The sequence below is a fragment of the Nematostella vectensis genome, chromosome 8 (assembly GCF_932526225.1).
Source record: "Nematostella vectensis chromosome 8, jaNemVect1.1, whole genome shotgun sequence".
Classification (NCBI taxonomy): domain Eukaryota; kingdom Metazoa; phylum Cnidaria; class Anthozoa; order Actiniaria; family Edwardsiidae; genus Nematostella; species Nematostella vectensis.
In genome coordinates, this window is record NC_064041.1 from 10,923,490 (window position 1) to 10,940,221 (window position 16,732).

At 40.0% G+C, this 16,732-nt stretch overlaps 2 protein-coding genes and 2 long non-coding RNA genes across 4 annotated transcripts; all 4 read right to left on the reverse strand.

Moving 5' to 3' along the window:
- Positions 1-900: 900 nt before the first annotated feature.
- On the reverse strand, positions 901-1,454 carry LOC125570098. Its single transcript, XR_007312455.1, has 2 exons — positions 1,140-1,454; positions 901-1,044 (listed from the first exon to the last, which is right to left on the reverse strand). It is a non-coding gene; the product is annotated as an uncharacterized LOC125570098 (long non-coding RNA).
- Positions 1,455-4,912: 3,458 nt separating this feature from the next.
- LOC116619795 (homeobox protein B-H2) lies at positions 4,913-6,454 on the reverse strand. Its single transcript, XM_032384965.2, has 2 exons — positions 6,160-6,454; positions 4,913-5,760 (listed from the first exon to the last, which is right to left on the reverse strand). Exons 1-2 carry the CDS (start codon positions 6,305-6,307, stop codon positions 5,255-5,257), a joined length of 654 nt encoding a protein of 217 aa, XP_032240856.1. The 5' UTR covers positions 6,308-6,454; the 3' UTR covers positions 4,913-5,254.
- Positions 6,455-9,066: 2,612 nt separating this feature from the next.
- Positions 9,067-9,490, reverse strand: LOC116619796. The gene is made up of 2 exons (XR_004296871.2): positions 9,378-9,490; positions 9,067-9,261 (listed from the first exon to the last, which is right to left on the reverse strand). It is a non-coding gene; the product is annotated as an uncharacterized LOC116619796 (long non-coding RNA).
- Positions 9,491-15,613: 6,123 nt separating this feature from the next.
- Positions 15,614-16,728, reverse strand: LOC5515294 (RWD domain-containing protein 2B). The gene has a single exon (XM_001635416.3). The coding sequence runs from the start codon at positions 16,545-16,547 to the stop codon at positions 15,657-15,659; it is 891 nt and encodes a 296-aa protein (XP_001635466.2). The 5' UTR covers positions 16,548-16,728; the 3' UTR covers positions 15,614-15,656.
- Between the last annotated feature and the right edge of the window lie 4 nt (positions 16,729-16,732).

Sequence of the window (16,732 nt, forward strand, 5' to 3'; positions counted from 1 at the left end):
CAAACAGAAATTACAAATAATAATTGCAAATGACTAATTGCTCTAGCATAGTAGGTAATCATGATATTGACTCCCCAATCTAAAGTAGTTCAAAATATTGGCCAGGTATTGACTTCAGTTTATGGTTGCCATGGCAACCAAAAGGAACGGTTGAGTACCCTTAACCATTTGTTAAATCATACTTTATATCAGCCAGATAATAAATAACAAATAGAATTTGGTTGAAAATAAAAATGTGTTAACCCTGTATTTTTATAGCTTAGCATGACCTTAAAGATTCCTTATAAGCACCCTTAAAGAGCAGGTCCCCACATAACCTTTCAGAATTGTCTGAGAATCTATCCATCCTCACTACTTTTGTCCCAATAGCATAAAAATATTCTATAATAATGATGAGCATTGATAGTTTATATAATGAAGACACATGTTCATTCCATATTTAATAGTTTTAAGTTTTGATAGATTGTACAAGTTGTACAAATTGTACAAGCACCAAGCAAAAATGGGAATAGTCAGATGTCAGTTATGAACTCACAAGACCCCTGGCAGCACCAGTGGTACCGGCCTATTTCACTGGTCATGCTGATACAAAAGAAAGGAAACATACTGCAATTACTTTATTCAACTAAAGAAATCTCAAATATTTTTTTAAATACAGTCCTCAAACAAATGAAAGGTGCACACTTCTGGTCCATCAATTTTTCGTATAATTCATCTATATTACGGCAGACACCCTCGTTTTTGCTGAAAAAACTCTTTTCTTTAGGTTCGAAATCTTTGACGGGAGGTTGAGATTTTCGAACAAGGGACTCTTGAGTCCCATAACATCTATCAACAACATTGGACTCGATTGCTTCAAAGAGTTTCCCCCAAAACCCAAAGCAAACTCGTGACTCCTTATTCCAACTAGGAGGCTTTTATTTTCCTTCAACAAAGCAATAAAATCACACTTATCTATTAAACAAGCACGGCTGCATTGCGGCATAACCTTCGCGGACAGCACCACCCGCAGCCGCCATGATGGAGATGCTTTCGACGAGCGCCCTGGAAAAATAAATATTCTGGGGTGGATCCGCTCATATAATTACAATCATAGTTAAGCAAAAAAAGACTACAAACATTAATAAAGTCACTCTTACCAGTTTCCTAAGGAGATTGCTCTCCTGGGCGCTCTTTTTCGTGCGATTAAAACTTTCAAGACGCCGAAAAACCGAGCGAAAGTCCTCCAACTGGCGGGAAACTCTCTTGTCAGTGGAGTTCAATCCCTTGGCTATGCCCCAGTGCCTTAGAACAATAGCAGAATGACCGGGATCCATCCCATAAAAGGAAAAGTTCCACAGGATCCCCGTGCGTCAGACGGTGCCGTCCATCGAAAACCTCGCATGTTTACCAAATGTCAGCTTCGCGTCGAAAGCTGTTTCTCAAAATATATAGCAATTCATATCATGAGACACAGCAAAACAGGAGAGGGATAGTTGTTTTATTGCATATGTAAAAGACAGCTCTGTGGCTTTAAGAAAAAGCGACAAACGGCACTGCGGATTTGGGCAAATTTTGAGATCCTGAACAATATGGCGGCGCCTCTTCTAATCCCAGTCCCCCGACCGGGCGCGGACCTTATCGGTAGTTTTTCTCTTGGAATTTGTGAATAATTTGCTTCACGCCGAGGTTAACACTGTGAAATGAGCCCTCAATTAATCTATCTAGCGGTAATTTTCGAATTCGAAACTGGGCTATTGGACCAGCTGATGACAGTACTGAAAAACGCAAGACTAGACTAGTTAAACCAGCCTTTTTGTTTTGAAATGGCGGCATTTTACCGGCGAACTGTCACATTTTGGCGAATGCTAAGAAAACTAGACCAAACTTAAGGCTAAAATTTTCTTTATGACTCCCTCATTATCACACAAATCTGTCATCTTTTGTACAGTATGGTTTTAATGCTGTACAGTTTGTCAAAACAGCGACCGAAGTCAGCCTTTCGTACCTTTACTCGAACGATGCAACACTACGATTGTTCTTGTTTTCGCCAGAGCACGCGCATGCGCATACGTTATTCAGTACTGTCCCAGCTTATGGACACGTCAAGTAAGCGGCCCTTATCTAATCCTGCACAGGCCCGTCAGTAGATCTTCTCCGGCGCTTGGAATATAACCGAGAACCAAAATGAAAGGAGAAAATGATAAAGCCATAAAAAGTGCTGATTAGTAATAGAAAAAGATAGAGCCAATTGTCCGAGGATGGACCTCGTTAGATCAGATGAAACGAGGCAAACAAGTAGACCATACTTCCAGATATACGCTGAAACGCGGTATGGCAGCTAAAGCTTTAAGGCTGTGATAAAGATTTCGGCCCCAGCACCGCTATCTAGCGAACTGTAAAACACAAAGGAACCTGAGGTACCCGCGCATTAATGAGGAGCAAATAACCATGATCCCAGCCCTGTTTAAGTCGGTTACGCCACGCACAGCTCGCTTTTTCACGCTTACGTATTTTGCGAATTAGGGTGTTGCTATAGTATTGTGGTTATTTCGTCATCATGCACAGAAAAATATATTGTCGCCTTCAGCCTTTTGTTCTTCTTTGCTCACTTGCGCACGTGCATGTGATATTTATCTTACGTGTTGCCGCAAAGGTTTTTGTTTCCCTGCGCTCAGCCGTGCACGTGCATCTACCAAACCACTGAACCACCGAGCGTTTGCTGAATTGCCGAGTAAGTACGCAGCTGCTTTGTCTCCTATTATCTTTGTTCTAAAAAGGAGTTCTTTTGTCTCTATTCTTCTCGTTCTTTATGTCAAGGTGCGGATATTGTTCATTTGCCCAATCAAATTGCAGCTTGTAAGAGCTGCGTACTGACCCGAATTGCCAACTGACATATATTTAATAATTATACCGTTTCCATTGAGGTGGATAGTGGGGAAATATTAAATATTTATTTTAAAGCCACTATCTAAATGGAAATGGTATCATTGTTTTAGTATATATAACAAGCTTTAGAGCAATTTTCTTTTCGGAAACAATTATTTGTGCCACACACACATATTTTGCTTGATTTCGGGGCGCAGGAAAATATCCGCCTCCTAGGAGGTGTATTTTGCATTTTATACCGAGTTTCTCAACCAATCAAATCGCTTGTTCTTATAACTCCAGCCCAGCGAAATACAGAGAAAAGAGGCCTCTGCTAGCAGGGAAATTGCGAGGTTCCCGAGTTTTATATATTAATAAATTTTATACTAATTGTATAATATATTTCGAAAAGCTTTTTGCTAAAACGTCAAATTTCAGCCTATTCTTTCATGCTTTGGCATAATGTGTGTTATGCATGTTAACAAACAAGAAAGGCGCAAAAAAGCAGAGGCCATGTGTTTGGATGAATTTTGTTTTTTTTAGTATTGATTTGAAAAATTGTGGAAAAGATTTTGAGCCATTCTTTGTCAGATTCCATGCCTTATTTTACCAGTCCTCTCACCAATCTGTCTAGATTCGTTAAATACTTAAGTCGGTCTACCCGTGTAAAAAGGCCAGCTTCCCCCAGGGTCTTTGTCAGCTAGACGCCTTATTTTTACATTTTGCGCAAAGGTTATCTAGACGTATTTGTCGTCTTTTAGTCTAAAAGTGCCCCCCCCCCCCCCCCCCACACACACACACACACACACACCAGCGGATATCATTATTCGATTGTCTTGAGATTCCGTCTCCCAATGTGCCTCGAGTATCCAGGGTACAAAATAGACATGACTTGGACTGAATGCACCTTGACGAAATAATGAATTTATGTTTATGCCGATTGCCAATAAAAAGAATTAACACGTGACTTGGTCGAGTTCGTTGATGACATAATCAAAACCAGAAAGCTTGCTATGGCAAGGTCTTTGAGGCCCAGGGCAAACAGCGCTGACATTGCACCCAGGGGGGTGGCCTAGGGGGCCGGGCGCCCCTTTTAGAAGCAAAAAATACAGTAAATGTATGAGGCATTATCTAAAATACAGAAGAAAATGCCTTGAATGTCCTTTCGGGCCCCCTTCTGTTAAAAATACTGGCTACGCCGCTGGCACCGCTGGCCACAAGACAGATGGAGGTTATGACTAATTTGAAGAATTTTAGAATATTGTGCCCAAACAACGCCAGGTTGAATGTTTTCGCTAGGAATGTTCGCGCATTTTGCACCGTTTGTGTTATACACTACTAAAGCTTCAATTTTAAGCTAAGTTCAGGAAAGAACAGATTGACCGACTTGGGCATCTAGTTTACGGAGTACTTACTGTTAAAATGTAAATATCTTTCATTGACCTCGAATTATATTTCAGCTGCAGATTTCTACCCACTTTGTCCGTATTTGATATTTTTTTTCTATATTTTGAAAACTTTCCATAACAACAAAATATTACCTTAAACCAGTGTGGTTAGAATTGGGTTTTAATATTACTCGAATCGGATAGAAGCGTTTTGGTGTTCAGCCCCTGAAAAATTCTATTTTTAAAGATTTTGGTCTTGTTTAATAGCGATAACAAACACATACACCTTGCTTCTTGAATTGTTAGTCATCTAGAGACCATCTCAAGCATGAGAAATAATGCTTCCAGGACGAGGATATTTATAAAACAGTAAACACGCGTTCGCACGACATTCTTTCAATGACATTTTGTGAACGCCACAAGCCCTGCTGTTTGTCTTCCTGAAAACCAGACAAATTAGTCTGTGTGGAATTCTTAGATAATGGTGTCATCAAGATTTATTATCTAAATCTTTATCTTACGTAAAATAAACTATGGTTTTAGGGTAACATGTGGGAAAGTAATCAAACAACCATAGACCAAAACGCAAACGGCACTTTGCGAAGTATTACGAAAATATTTGCTTGACACAACTGTTGCTTATATTGAGTGCTTTAGTTACTAATTAAACGCCGTAATACTATGAAAAGTTTCTGTTTTTATTGTATTCAAGTGTACAATTGCTTATTTACAGTATTTACAGATGTAACAATAAATTATTTTCGTGCAATTGTCCGCACAAATGTCTACGCACTTTAAATCCCTCTAAATATGCAGACCTTTGTTCATAGTTCAGGGCGGAATCATAACATAAAAAATACGCTATTTATGCACAAGATATTCTTTAGCTGTGAGATAATATAATTTTTGATGAATAAATATATGTTCTGCATGTTTCTTTAAAGCATAACCTTCCTTTACTTAGTTAAACAACGAGTACTCTGTAAAAAAATCTAAAATCCAATCACTATACTTCATTGCTATAATTGCTGGTAAGGATATATAGACATATTTGAGTACAGTACTTGAAGATTTGGAGGCGAAAAGAAATTCGGCACGAGTCCATAGCCCTGTGCAGTTGGCATAAATGGCACGGAAGGATATTCAGCGTAGTATGTTAAAGGGAAGGGGTATTGCCCATACAATGCCGTCATCTCTTCGTTCCTGAGCGTAGCCTCGAACTCTGGCGCCATTTGCTTCTTCCATTTCGTCCTACGGTTCTGAAACCACGTTTTTACTTGCGTATCACTCAAATACATGGATTTTGCCAACTCGTTTCTCTCGCTGATGGTCAGGTATTTCTTCTCTTGGAATTTCTCCTCGAGGTATTTCAGCTGGCTACTCGTGAAAGCGGTTCGTTTTCGCCTCGATTTGCTTGAGTGGTATTTGTGGTTGCTGCTGATGTAGTATGTTTGGTTTTCGTCGTTGTGGCAAGAGTCGTTCTCGTAGGCCTCATTGGGTGACTCAACGCCACTATCGTCATCTCCTGAAGAGACATGTATCAACATCAACTTAGTAAACTTATTCAGTAAAATAACTAAAGTACATTAAAGCATTGTTTCAATTACATCACAACAAATTCATACAAACTCTAAAATGACTTTTTTTTTTAGATGAGAATGTATTGCTAGTTCAAGACTGTTTCACGCCATGTTGCGCGCGAACTTGAAAATGAACAAAAGTTATAATATTTGACATTAAAAGCGCCTTCCTGCTTCTTATGAATTGATCACATCCGTACATAGAAGAGGCCTTATCTGTTCAGGGAATGTCTCGGAAATCTTCAAAACGTTTGAATGTTAAGTAGACTCGCAGTCTACGTTTTGTAGTTCTGTAGACACGGAGTCTATTAAACTTCAACGCTGAAGACCAAATCGACACTTACCATTTTCGATGTTACTCTGATCATTATCTGTCGTCTCAATAGACGATTTTCTTCCACCAGCAACTCTCAATACACTTTCTCTCTGTATTAGAGCCTTTGGGGCCTCTCTCTCCCCTAACAATGCACTAATACTGAAACTAGAAGACATGTTGGTGTGCTGTGACAAGCCTTCGTCTCGACTCTCTGGCGCCGACTGTGTTGCGTAGGCCACTAAATAGTTTTCATAGTCCTAACAGTGCGACTAAATAGTTTGACATCCAATTAGACAGACGGCACTTACACATTATCCACCCTCTTCACTGTATAAAACTTATTAAATATTTGTAAATAATACCTTAATCGGAAGGTATAAGATTACAATAATAAGATCAACACCTAGCACACAATCCGGCTGTCGCGGCGGAAATGGTCGTTTACATAAAAACTCATTGTAGCTAAGTGAATTGCTCCTTGTACAAAGTGGTAACGTTATTGTAAGTAAACAAAAATAGGGTGTAAGACGATGAGAATTGTGCGCATTAGTAGGGTTTGCGCCATTGAATAGTCCCCAACTGTGCTACAGCTTGAGCACTAATCTTCTTCGAGTGATTGGCGACCATTGTGAAAGCCCTGAGGGCTACTTAAGGAGAAACGCACGGTTTTATTTGTGTCATCAGGGAGGTTGACAACACTCTTCCACAACGACCGCGCACAAGACATATTCCCCTGCAACCCCCCGCATACTCGCCCAACATTCCCATTCACGTGGATTAATTTCCGAGTACGAAAACATATTTTACCTCGCACCATTTTCGTAAATATCCGTTAATATTCGCCCGATCAATGCCTCGCACACTTGTTAAACCCAGGTTAAGTCTCAAAGCTTGCTTGCAGGTAAACCAGACTTTTGATTTATTGCGCTTATGACTTTCGCACTGCGATCCTCTTGTCAATAGATACTCTCGATTTAGAGCCGTCTTTCATTTGCGGAATGCACATGGGTATGTGCTAGACGCTATTTCCTTCGGTCGTGGTGTCAAATGCACGCATTTCTATCTCGAACGCTAAATTGCAACGCACTTGAGGCTATACCACTTAAGCTGTCGCGAAATTAAACCACGAATCTTTAATAGAATCTACAAATAAGGCCATGAAACAAGAATTCAGGATGGTAGGAAGTGAATGTCTAGCTCAGGAAATAGGGCTTTAATTGTTTAATACGCTTTATGAGTCGATTCCGTGTTTGTAAAACGAGGCGCTGGTTTCTTGTTGTTTAAGGGGGGTAATTTCGATAGCTTGCCGCGTATCCGGTGAAGTGGATGAACCAGCCTAATCCAATTGTGACAAAACATTAAGACAATACCGTGTGAACCATAACATAAACTCATTAACTGCGAAATGGCTTTTTAAGTTGACAACGAGATGGGTTCCTCCAATATCAAGAACCTTTTATGTAATTACATAAGATGGTTATTTATGCTGTTTAGGATTTCTTAAGCGCGCCAGTCCGATATCACGATCAATCTTCGGTGAATTAATCGGCTCAATTTGTACAGGAAATCACCCTCGGGATAGACGCAACACAAGACAAACCATAAGAACCTCCCTGCACAAAACTCCGAGCCGTGAGCCGAGTAGACATAAACGCCCCCGACCGGAAGAAGCGTAAGAGTTGAATCTGGACCGGGTGTGGGCATGTTCCGTTGCCGCTTACTGGGTCTAGTGCACGCAATATCTTACAAAAAACCCCTTCCTCCATCCCCATGGGGCCAGCCGCCCTTGGGCTCGATTAAATGGAATGGACTGGACTAATGGAATTATTTCACTTATGTACATCTTTTCACATCTCAATGTCAGAGTCAAGTCTTTAGAACCATGCAAAAACTTAATCTTGTCCTTGTTAAAGGTTACGATCGCACATTTGTGATTTCAGAATGAAAATGTATTGCTTGGTAAACCGCGTGGCTCACATTTACTTCCAAAACTATATCCTTCAACCAACAATTTGGGAATAATATTAGAACGCTGATCAATCTGGCGTCTTGAAGAGGGCGCGACAATGCTTGCGTAGCAGAATTGAAATATGAGAAGGGTGGAACAAAATTAGCGCAAAAAATTCATTTTTTTTTATACTATTGCTCTCTTTTGTTCAAACACTATTGCTAAAGCCGGGTTCCTAGAAAGAAGATTAACGCTACCCAGGGTTGAATGCGCTTTTTATCCAATCAAATGTCTTAATGTATTAATCCCTAGTCTAGCGCTAACCTGCTTTCTAGGAACTGGCCCCTGGTGGATAAGCCGTCTTTGGATATCTTATACATTGTATACTGCGATCACAGCCTGTACTGTGCGATTCAGCCTAAGATAAATCTCGTCCACCAGGCGCTTAACAAGAATAAGCGCATGGAGGCCTGTCACCTCTTACATTTCATCTACACGTACAAACACCACCAAGAAGTTACAACAAAAAATGGCGATTTTTTTTGCACGCACTCCGTTTGTCTGAACAAATCATGGCATAGGGCGCCTTTTCACTGTGGAGTGATAATGTAATTACAGTATAACCCAAATGCGAAACATCTAATCCTTCATACTGTGTAGCTGTTTATGGCAGTATCAGACCAATCCATATACCCAGCCGATCTCACGGCTTCACGTACAGCAGTGCCCTGTATGTGCTAAGGCGCACAGCGTACCTCGGAAACAGATGGGGATTTAAACTCATTTGATATCTCACGGGTCGTTGGTTAAATTCCCCTTTCCAGCAATCCAAAATCTCTAGAAAAAAACTGACAAGAAAAACTCCTGGCTAAAAGGCTCATCGAATTTCCAGGGAAAAATAATCGAGCAACCAATCAAACGCATTACGTCCTCGTTTGATGTCAAATGGTCGGGCCCTTGGGAACTTTTTTTTAAACAAGACACCGGTAGCTTAACGTTTTCCTTCTTTGTAAAGTTTGCTACAGCCAAATGAAAGAAAGGTATCTGCTCTATCACCGGGCTTGCTCGAGGAACCTTCTAGCGTTGCGACGGTAGTGTTAATATAAACTAACATCTTTTACTTCCAGGTTGCCGTTCATTGGCCATACGCGGCGACCCAGCAGACTTTGCGGGTGCTCTCTTCTGCGAAAAAAAGCAAGCCCATCAGTAGAGAGACACACTGTCCCCCTCTGTTTACAAGGCTAAGGTGTAAGCATAGTCCTAATGAAGAGAGCCAGTTTTTTACACCTAAAGCTGACCTGGGATTGGACCCCGATCCCCGGCGACTTTGGGCGACTCTCTGTTCGACTCTGTGTCACGTAGTGCCCTTGTTTATCGCCCGATAAAAGCTAATGTAGTGCAAGGCAAGCCCAGCTATATTTCATGACTACTGATAGGGGCGTGGTGGCCTAGGGGTCTTCCATAACCTACTGATGACGTATTGATTTAACATCCATAAAATTGGAAATATTTTGGGACCGGCTATTTATTCTGGAGTTTTGAATTAATCTAGAATAGAATTATATAAGCTACATGCTTAAAAAACTGTTTTTTAAAAAACAGAAACCAGTTCAATTAATTTTTAATTTATTATTTTATAAGCGAGTAGATCCTGGGAGAGGAAAAGTGACGCCAATAAACTCGAAGAGTCTGATAAAGCAGGCTAAGGATTTGGATGTTTTCTTGTTCGTCATAAAGATTGACATATAAACCCGGAAGACAACCTCAAAAGCGGGGGTCCTCCTCTTAAAATGGAGGACAGCTCTGTGGATAATTATCCCCTCGATGTTCAAGAGATGCGAGGAGGTGTAAGTATCGCGGAGTGAGGAGCTTTTAATGAGTCTGTGAGCGATAGCTAACAATCCTTCACACGGGAATCAGCACTGCACCATAACCACGCGGATCAGTGTAATGCTCTCCACGCGAGCCATCTATTTAGATCTTATCTCTTATTGCTACGTAGTGTTGAGTTATGAGTTTGGCAATTATAATCACACGCGGAGCGCTTTGACAGCAGCACTACTAACAACCCCAAATGAATATTTTCGATTCCAATTTTGCGGTGTCCATGATAATAGATGCAAAATTTACACGAGCCACACATCTATAGATCTTATATCTTTAGTGGCAAGTCTAAACTGACCGTGTAAATTTTGTTTGTCCGCATACTCCATTTTCTACCTTTGCTTCGGGTAACATTGCGATAACTTTCAATTTCAATTTGTTCTAGAGAAAGCACATACACCTTTGATGTTTAAAGCAAATGAAAGCTTAGTGGTTGTCTTCATATATACGCAAAGGCCAAAGGTATAGATAATTTCGATAAGACGTGACCAAAAGAGCGAATTCTTACAATTATTATTTAGATTTCGGATCCTCTTGAAAATTCAATGTCGTCGCAATGTCGTGCAAATGTCTCCAAAGTCCACAACATGAATAATGAGAGGGTTCCCAAACCACTGCATTCACGGTATTGTATTTCGGGATAGGAACAGAACTTGGTGAGTAACTGTATTGTAGGGTCCCCTAAGCTCCACTAAAACGAGGAAACACTGAAAGTTGCTTATTTGTCGATTTTTAAGCGAAGACATTGAATTTTCAAGAGGATTCAAAATCTAAATAATAATTGTACGAATTCGCTTTTTCGTCATGTCTAATGCGTAGTCCAGAAAATATCCATACCCCCCCCCCCCCCTCTGGAATTTCCAACCCCCTGGAAAAAATAAATACAGTAACTTAATTTTACCCCCCCCCCCTCCACTTTGGAAATCCCCCCCCCCCGGAATTTCCAATCCCCTCAATGCGGGGGGGGGGGGGGGGTATGGATATTATCTGGAACTATTCAATCGAAATAATGTATACCCCTGTCCTTTACGTCTTAACGTACAAATGAAGACAACCACTAAGCTTTCATTTGCTGAAGACAATAAAGGTGTATCTGCTCTCTCTAAAACAGATTGAAGGATAACGCAATGTTGCCCGAAGCAAAGGTAGGAAATGGAGTATCATGCGGACCAAAAATATTTACATGGTCAGTTTAGACTTGCCACCATGATCCCCATCATGCCTAAGTATAAGTTATGTCTCTCCGCAAATTTAAAGAAAAAGCATCGGTTATTTTTGGAAATATATTGGAAAGTTTATAAAATACTGGTCTGTTCATATGTTAAATAACTTTAAATCGGTTACCGATAAATAAAATAAAACATTAGCACATCAAATACGGATGATTAAATATTATCATACGAAAACATGAATGAAATCGGATGAGATTTGAGACTACTAGACATCAAGTTTATAAAGAGTAAAATGAAAAAGTTGCTATAAAGAATAACTAACTATTGCAAGGCATTGAGCTACGAGCAAGCTACGAGCTACTTCTAACAGCCTCAATAAGCAAATGAAACTTGATACAAGGGCACAAAACGGATATCTGTTTCGCAAAATAGCTGTTCCGCAGCCCGTTTTTTTGCTGGCTGGGAGTATGTAGACCCCTCGATTGCTGGGGGAAAAATCGTACCGAATGGTTCTGCTGGCAAATTTGTGGAGTATAACTTGTTGTGGTGGGAATATTTTGGTTGCTTGAAAAAAAAATCGTCCCAACCGGTTATACGTGTTATATTTCATGTGCTAAAATGTCTACCACTGCTGGCTGGATAGATAATTTGTTTCCAGCAACTTTTAAAATGGATGTTTTCGGCATTCATTTTCAAAACACGAAATATGCCATTTCAATGTGTTTCAGGAAGGGTGCTCCTTGAATGCCCTTGTTGATGCCATAAACCGACACATGACACCTAAACACCTAACATAAAGTAGCCGCTTTGTAATGCTACGGTTTAGGCTATTAAAAAGTGAAGGGGAAAAAATCGCGATGTGCGAGGTGCGTTACCTGATTTTCTTACTTCTTGCATTTATACTACGTAATTACAAAAATATCTAAAATCTAAAATACCAAAAATCTCTTCATAACTATATTTTTCATCTTCATTACGAGTGTGATCATACATACGACCTCTGACGTCATAAGTGCTAATCCGTTGATTCAGGCCTCGACAAACCCCACGAATCTTTTAACCTTTCTTTTGTTAGCACGTCTCGTCCTAAAGAGAGCTAAATTGCTATTTTAGCTCTTGACACCAAGAGCCAAGAGCAAGAGCACCGGCCCTTATTGTGAGCTATGTCGGGAATGAAGAACACATCAACACGTGCTGTATAGCCTGACCTCAAAATAGACTCTCTCTACTTCTTGAAATAAAATGAGCAGAGTTCTTAAATAACTTGACCTAACATTTGAAACAATTACTTATTATACTTGTAGCTAGTGCACTGTCAAAAGGGGTGTTCGTAAAACTGTGGAATACGCACTCTAAGTTATATTTAACACTAATACCATGCTTATCTGCTAATGTATATTTTGAGGGTTTAGGAAAAGCACTCAAAACAGTGCAAATGCTAAGATGGGATTTTTTAAAGGCACGTCAAAATGTAGAAAGGCCTTGGTTATACAGTTATACAGCAAGATGATCAGGGGCGTAGCCAGGTGGCTTATAGCCCCCCCCCCCCCCTTTTAGCAGCCAAAAATACTGTAAATGAATGAGACATTATCTAAAATACATGAGAAAATGCCTTGAAAGTCCCTTTTGCCCCCCCCCCCCCCCTGTTAAAAATCCTGGCTACGCCGGTGATGATACTGTCTTCCTGCGCTATGTCTCTAAACCATCGCTACCGCAGATTCACCACACTATACGCTTTGATCTCCGAATTATACCCTTTTTACACACTCGCAAGCCCCCGACACAGGCGCAGGGGGTGGGGACGATATATGATCCATTTGGTATTACAGCGGAGCGGAGGGGATGCCCCCCCCCCCCCCTTTCGCCTTCCTTTTTTACATGCACCCCTCCTCTCCCCGTAACCTATGCAATGCACTTGACCTTTCCCCATAATGCAGTGCAACCCTAGCCCTCTTTTCTGTCTTCTGAACAATTGCATCCCCTTCCCCCCATCCCTAAACACACTTGTTACCCGATAGCTCGAACCTTGACAGGGAAACAGAGAGCAGTTAAAGATGGGAGTTACAGCTTAAAAGGTAAACATAAGTCACATAAGAGTAAAGCATAAGAAACATAAGAGATAAACATAAGAAACGTAAGAGGTAAACACAAGAAAAATAAAAGGTATAATAAGAAACATAAGAGTTAAACATAAGAGGTAGATATAAGAAATGTACGGAGATCACTTCGAGTTTGCAATATGTTTTAATCGAGGGTTCGAATTATCGAAATTCCACAACCTTAAAATCTCAATTGAAGAGAGGTTGGGTTTTTAGAAGGGTGCTAAATAGAGCTTTTACCGTATAAAACAACAAGCAAGAAGTTGAAGCGCTTGCGTCTTTTCTAACGCTGAAACGCCAAAGCGATGCGTTGGTCTCGTGCTCTCAGGCCTCTGAGTGATTCTAATTAAACCCAAGATGACTGAACTATAATCTGGATTATTCCACTTCTAGGGAAGTATTTAGCGCATTATTGTTTTATGTTACTACATGTTTGTGAATGTTAAGTGCCCCAATTAAAGCAAAACAATAAATCCTTGAAATAAACTAATGATTCTCTTTTGGGTTATAAGGTCATTTGGGTTATAAGGTCATTTGGGTTATAAGGTCATTTGGGTTATAAGGTCATTTGGGTTATAAGGTCATTTGGGTTATAAGGTCATTTGGGTTATAAGGTCATTTGGGTTATAAGGTCATTTGGGTTATAAGGTCATTTGGGTTATAAGGTCATTTGGGTTATAAGGTCATTTGGGTTATAAGGTCATTTGGGTTATAAGGTCATTTGGGTTATAAGGTCATTTGGGTTATAAGGTCATTTGGGTTATAAGGTCATTTGGGTTATAAGGTCATTTGGGTTATAAGGTCATTTGGGTTATAAGGTCATTTGGGTTATAAGGTCATTTGGGTTTTGGGGGGTTTAGGTCTTATTGTTTCCAGCTACATGTTCAACGATACGGATAACTTAACAAATTAGAATCAGGCGCGTTCCTAGGATTGGCCTGGGGGGGAGGGGGGGGGGGTGCGTAGTCACAGGTATCATATTGAAAAAGCATAGTATTGGAAGATCCTTTAATAAGAAATGACCCGCTTTTTGGCCACCAGTGGGGGGCGGGGGGGGGGGGGGGGGGGGCAGTGTACACGCCTGAGAATTTTGCTCAAAATTTCAAATCAAGCCAAAGTTTGTAAAGAGGAGAGGAGGGGGTATGCAATCTTCATATACACTATTGCTTTTAATTTTCGCGACGTCAACTTCGCGATTTTGCAATGCCTATATTTTACACTGAGATTTTGACGCAATACTATGTCAGAAAAAAATAATTATCAAAACAAAGAGTAATGTTCTATTTATTGAATATGTGACAACGAACAAAAACCTCCTTTGCAGCCGTCCGCGTTTGTGAGTGGCAAAAGCGCTCCAAACCCCCATGGGAGTCGCTCGCGACTGAAAAAAACGCGGATGGCTGAAAAGGAGACTAACCAAAACACAGATAAGCTTTATCCATAAAGCTTTGTAAGAAATAATTTTATATACAAGGAGCGACGATGAAGAATTCGCAGCAGCTAAAACAGCGTACAAAGGCAATCAATGGTGGAATTGAGCACCGCCAAACTACTGTATAATTATGAAGTTAGAATACAGATTTACAACAAGCTCAGTTTTCTCAGCACTCACCGTGAGCCTGGGCTACCTGTGCTATTTCTTCACATTATTGGTCTTCAATATTGAATGAAAGCAATAGTAAAGGTATGGCTTACTAGGGTCCTTTAAATTGGCTACATGGATAGTTGTGAATTTATTTTGCGCATTCGGGAACGTGTTGGGTATACTGTGGCCTATGGGGAGGTGGGGGATACATGACTAGGTAATGTATCTAGAATATTTTAAAAATAAAATAATGAAAATATCAATTCCTTTTTTTTATTTAATCTATAACCAACTGGATAGATTTGTTTGCCTCCCATATAAATTTTTGCTTTCTTAAATTTTTATATAGAATTTATTCATGATTCTTTATAGTTAAACTTAAGATAACTTGAGCCCAACACATTTCCTCTTGCTCTACCATCTTCATGCAACAAGCTGACAAAAAATTTGAACAGTTTACAGTAGGTACAGTAAAAACTAAAGACCTTCCTTTATAAAATGGTGTTAAAAGGGGTAAAGTCAAGATTTCTGAAAGAGGGCAAGCCATCTTAAAGAGAGAGGGGGCCAAAAAATATATCAAACATACATATGTATGGTGGGAGGGAAAATCGTGCATTTAAGCCAAGAATAATTTCAGCTACAATTACAGTTGATGGAAAATGCCGCCACCTCCACACCTTGGACACTCTTCCGATAATTTGGAGAATTCTTTATATTAACACAAATGGGCTATTCTGATAAATTTGCTTCAACTGTTAAACCAAGTATTGGCATAACAAAGAGTCTAGTTTTTGCTCACTTCAATGTAAGAAATCAAAGAATAAACTATTTCTACCATTATTTCCCCTCAATACCGAATAAAATCTGGAACATATAACCAAAGCCATGTTCTTCTAGATACTGATAAAACTGGCCCATGTCCATGTGATTTTCCCTTGTACCCTGAACCTCAAAACTCAGCTCATGAAATCCTATAAATTTTCTTTGTCCATCAATGTCCAGTAATTTATTGTAAGTCTCTCGGTGACGACATGTTATCTTCTTCCAGTTCAGCCTTCTCAAGCGCCCATAGTACTCTTCAACATTTCCCTCTTCCCCTTCTATACAAACAACTCCTGGTTTCCCTGGCAGACAAAACCCAGTTAGACTATAATCACTTGACCATTCTAGAATAACCTTTCGCTTTGTTTTGTTGTAAATGTGATGCATGTACATCCATAACCGCATAAAAGAGCCTTTTGTTTCCTGGTCAACATGTTTGTTATGGTCAGTCGCCTTTAAACAGCTCTCTTTAAGGTAACTACCCGCATGTTCTTTTAGCCATTGTATCACAGGTAAAATCCATAGTTCGCCTTCTTCCAATGTTACCATAGCTTTAAACAGATCGTGATTTAAGTCTTTTTGTGCATTTCTTGTAAGCTTTTCTGACCTGATGTAAATCTCGGGGGATGACTTGGGATAGCTGTGTGGAAGACTGACATAAATATTAAAACAAGAATCTTTTTCGTTGCAAACTTCGACAGAGACGCAAAATTCTAGTCGTGGAGGCAATGGTCCTTCTAGCTTCCCCACAAGGAAATCTTGCACGTCTATAAATGCGGCTTCGTCCTCAAGCTTGAATTCTTTCTCATTAGGAAACATAGACTGTAGCATTGCAACCTCGGATACTTGTAGCTCCAAGTTCTCAGTGATAACTCCGATATCATTTTCCTCACTGCCATCCGCCATGTTGGTTATTTAGTACCTAGTCTTTTCACGGAAAAAGACTACACAGGGACACCAAAATAAAGTAGAAGATAATAAGGATGAATACAAACATTTCACAGATTTTGAAGTTGCTGAAGCTAAATGAAGTCGCCTTTCTAGTTTATCTGTGATTATCTATTTTCCAATAACGTTCTTTTTACAAAAAT

Excerpts from the sequence above, each read along its gene's own strand:
- LOC116619795 (XM_032384965.2), bottom strand. The coding sequence starts at position 6,307 with ATGTCTTCTAGTTTCAGTATTAGTGCATTGTTAGGGGAGAGAGAGGCC. Across the intron at positions 5,761-6,159 it reads TCAGAGTAACATCGAAAATG|GAGATGACGATAGTGGCGTT; the intron begins GTAAGTGTCGAT and ends ATGTCTCTTCAG.
- LOC5515294 (XM_001635416.3), bottom strand. The coding sequence starts at position 16,547 with ATGGCGGATGGCAGTGAGGAAAATGATATCGGAGTTATCACTGAGAAC.